At 46.1% G+C, this 2056-nt stretch overlaps 1 protein-coding gene across 1 annotated transcript; it reads right to left on the bottom strand.

The window, feature by feature from the left end:
- Positions 1–243: 243 nt before the first annotated feature.
- On the bottom strand, positions 244–2049 carry LOC119331871 (GDSL esterase/lipase At5g03610-like). The gene is made up of 5 exons (XM_037605050.1): positions 1991–2049; positions 1619–1849; positions 1143–1426; positions 770–1046; positions 244–665 (listed from the first exon to the last, which is right to left on the bottom strand). The coding sequence occupies exons 1-5, from the start codon at positions 2043–2045 to the stop codon at positions 421–423; spliced, it is 1092 nt and encodes a 363-aa protein (XP_037460947.1). The 5' UTR covers positions 2046–2049; the 3' UTR covers positions 244–420.
- Between the last annotated feature and the right edge of the window lie 7 nt (positions 2050–2056).

Here is a 2056-nt window from a genome sequence, read left to right as displayed (position 1 = left end):
CCAGTGTGCCTCTTTCTCGTCTTTGCAACGTCAAACATAGCTGGCTTGGCACCGATCATACCCGTGCTACCACTAGGTGTGGAGCGTTACCTCAATCGACTAAGCCGCAGTCTTTGAGACCAAAGATCGCACATGCAGAGCTATATATCTACTCTTTACTCAAATAGAACCCATCATCCAAGCACCTTCTCGTTTGCTGCAACTCCCCCGTGCTCCTCAAATAGATCCATGCTAGATTCAACATATATAGTATGACGAACTTTATTAAAACATTAAGGTCACTAGACAAAATTTCATGGAATACAAGGCAATAAAAACTCACAAGTTTCTTCCTAAATACGAATACTATCTATGCTAACCTAACAAAAAGATATTGCACCAACAAGCAACGGATCGATCCAAACCTAAATTACAAAGAAATCATGGAACATAGTCCCGATCTAGGAACTCCCTCAAAGGTTCTTCTAGTGCCTCTGTAACAGCTTCCCACCCAGCGGTCGTCGGGTAAGTCTCATCCCAGTAGAAATTCTTTTCAGGATTCTTGCATAGGTCGTAGAGGCGCTTCCCTGAAGGGCTAACCTGTCCACAGTACCCCAGCTCGGTGGAAGCCTCACAGCAAGGTGTCAGCTTGCGCTTGAAATTGTTTGACTGCTCCGACCCTTCACCTGCATACACACAGTTCCAACAGACGTTGAATAAAGTGCATACATGTGAAACCGGACTTAATTTGCATCATGCGCGTGCAGACATATAAAGTACGAGTACTTACCCGGGGCGTGATTAACGATGTCAGTGAAGGCAGTGTAGAGGTCCAGTATGTGGGCATTATTCTTGTTCCCCATCAGGTGTTCTATATTGTTGTTGTGCACAGTTGCGGCATAGTTTGCCAGAAGGTCGCATGTCGTGTAGTTGTTCGCACTAGTCCGCAAAGGCGTGCAGCCAATGGGATGCATGTTGTTCACTAGTACCTTTCTCACACCTAGCCTCTGTAGCTTCCCCACGTTCTTCGCAATCTCAGTCGTCACGTTCCCAATATAACTATCAATCTGCATGCAAGAGATGTTACTTGGTAAGAAGCTGGGTATATAGTAATTGCATACTGGTTAGTGTTTGCAAGTTTGAGTCTGCTAACTACTACTCACATCATCGAAGCTACTCAAGAAGGCATTGTCGACGTTGGCACCAGTCATGTAGTCACTGCCGGAGATGGAGACGAGAGCGACGGAGCTCTGAAGCTGTTGTTTTGAGATGACCCCAGTATTAAGTAGCCTCGTGAAAGCATTAACCTGTGTGGCAAGGGTCTTCTTGTCCGGCACCTCGTAGACGCCAGCACCGCCGAAAGCAAAGGTCATGCCAGATGGGTCGCAAGATAGATGTGGCGTGAGCCTGTACGATGGAGGGGCTTCATTGAGGCCCAAGATCCTTGCTGCAAGGGAAATAAATCAATAAATATGAAGGATTATTTTTAGTACAACACATATAAGATTGTAAGGGTCAGAACTAAATGATCTAGAGCCTTGATATGATGGATTATTTTGGATGGTCTTAGATATAAGGTTGTACGTGCTCAAAAATATTTTTTTCTATCTAGCATACCAGTATGTATCTAGCTACGTACCGATGAAGTCAGATTGAATCCAATAGTTGGAAAGGCGTCCAGTTGGAACAGGAGTCGCAGATCCACGGGAGTTGAGATAGGAGCCATAGGGATAGCTCCATTGACGCCATGTGTCGGTCTTTGGGAGGTTGCCGTTGTCGACGAAGCCATCGCCGAAGACGAACATGCTGGACCATTGGTTCTTTGACCCCTGATCAGCCGAAGGTGTGCCTCGAGCCTCCACACGAGCCCCTGTAACGTAGATCAATCATGTCTTAGTGCATGCATGAAGAACATGACGTGGTCGAACTAACATGTATACTTGTAGATCGCGCTAGCAAGGAATATCTAAAAGCTAAAGCAAGGCAGTAATGAGTTTATGATGTGCATTACCACCCAATGCAAGGACGACGAGGAGAAGGCAGAAGACGGTCGGCATGAGCTTCATGGTTACGAGGC

This window comes from Triticum dicoccoides, chromosome 7A (genome assembly GCF_002162155.2).
Source record: "Triticum dicoccoides isolate Atlit2015 ecotype Zavitan chromosome 7A, WEW_v2.0, whole genome shotgun sequence".
NCBI lineage: Eukaryota > Viridiplantae > Streptophyta > Magnoliopsida > Poales > Poaceae > Triticum > Triticum dicoccoides.
This window is presented reverse-complemented; position numbering and strand designations above follow the sequence as displayed.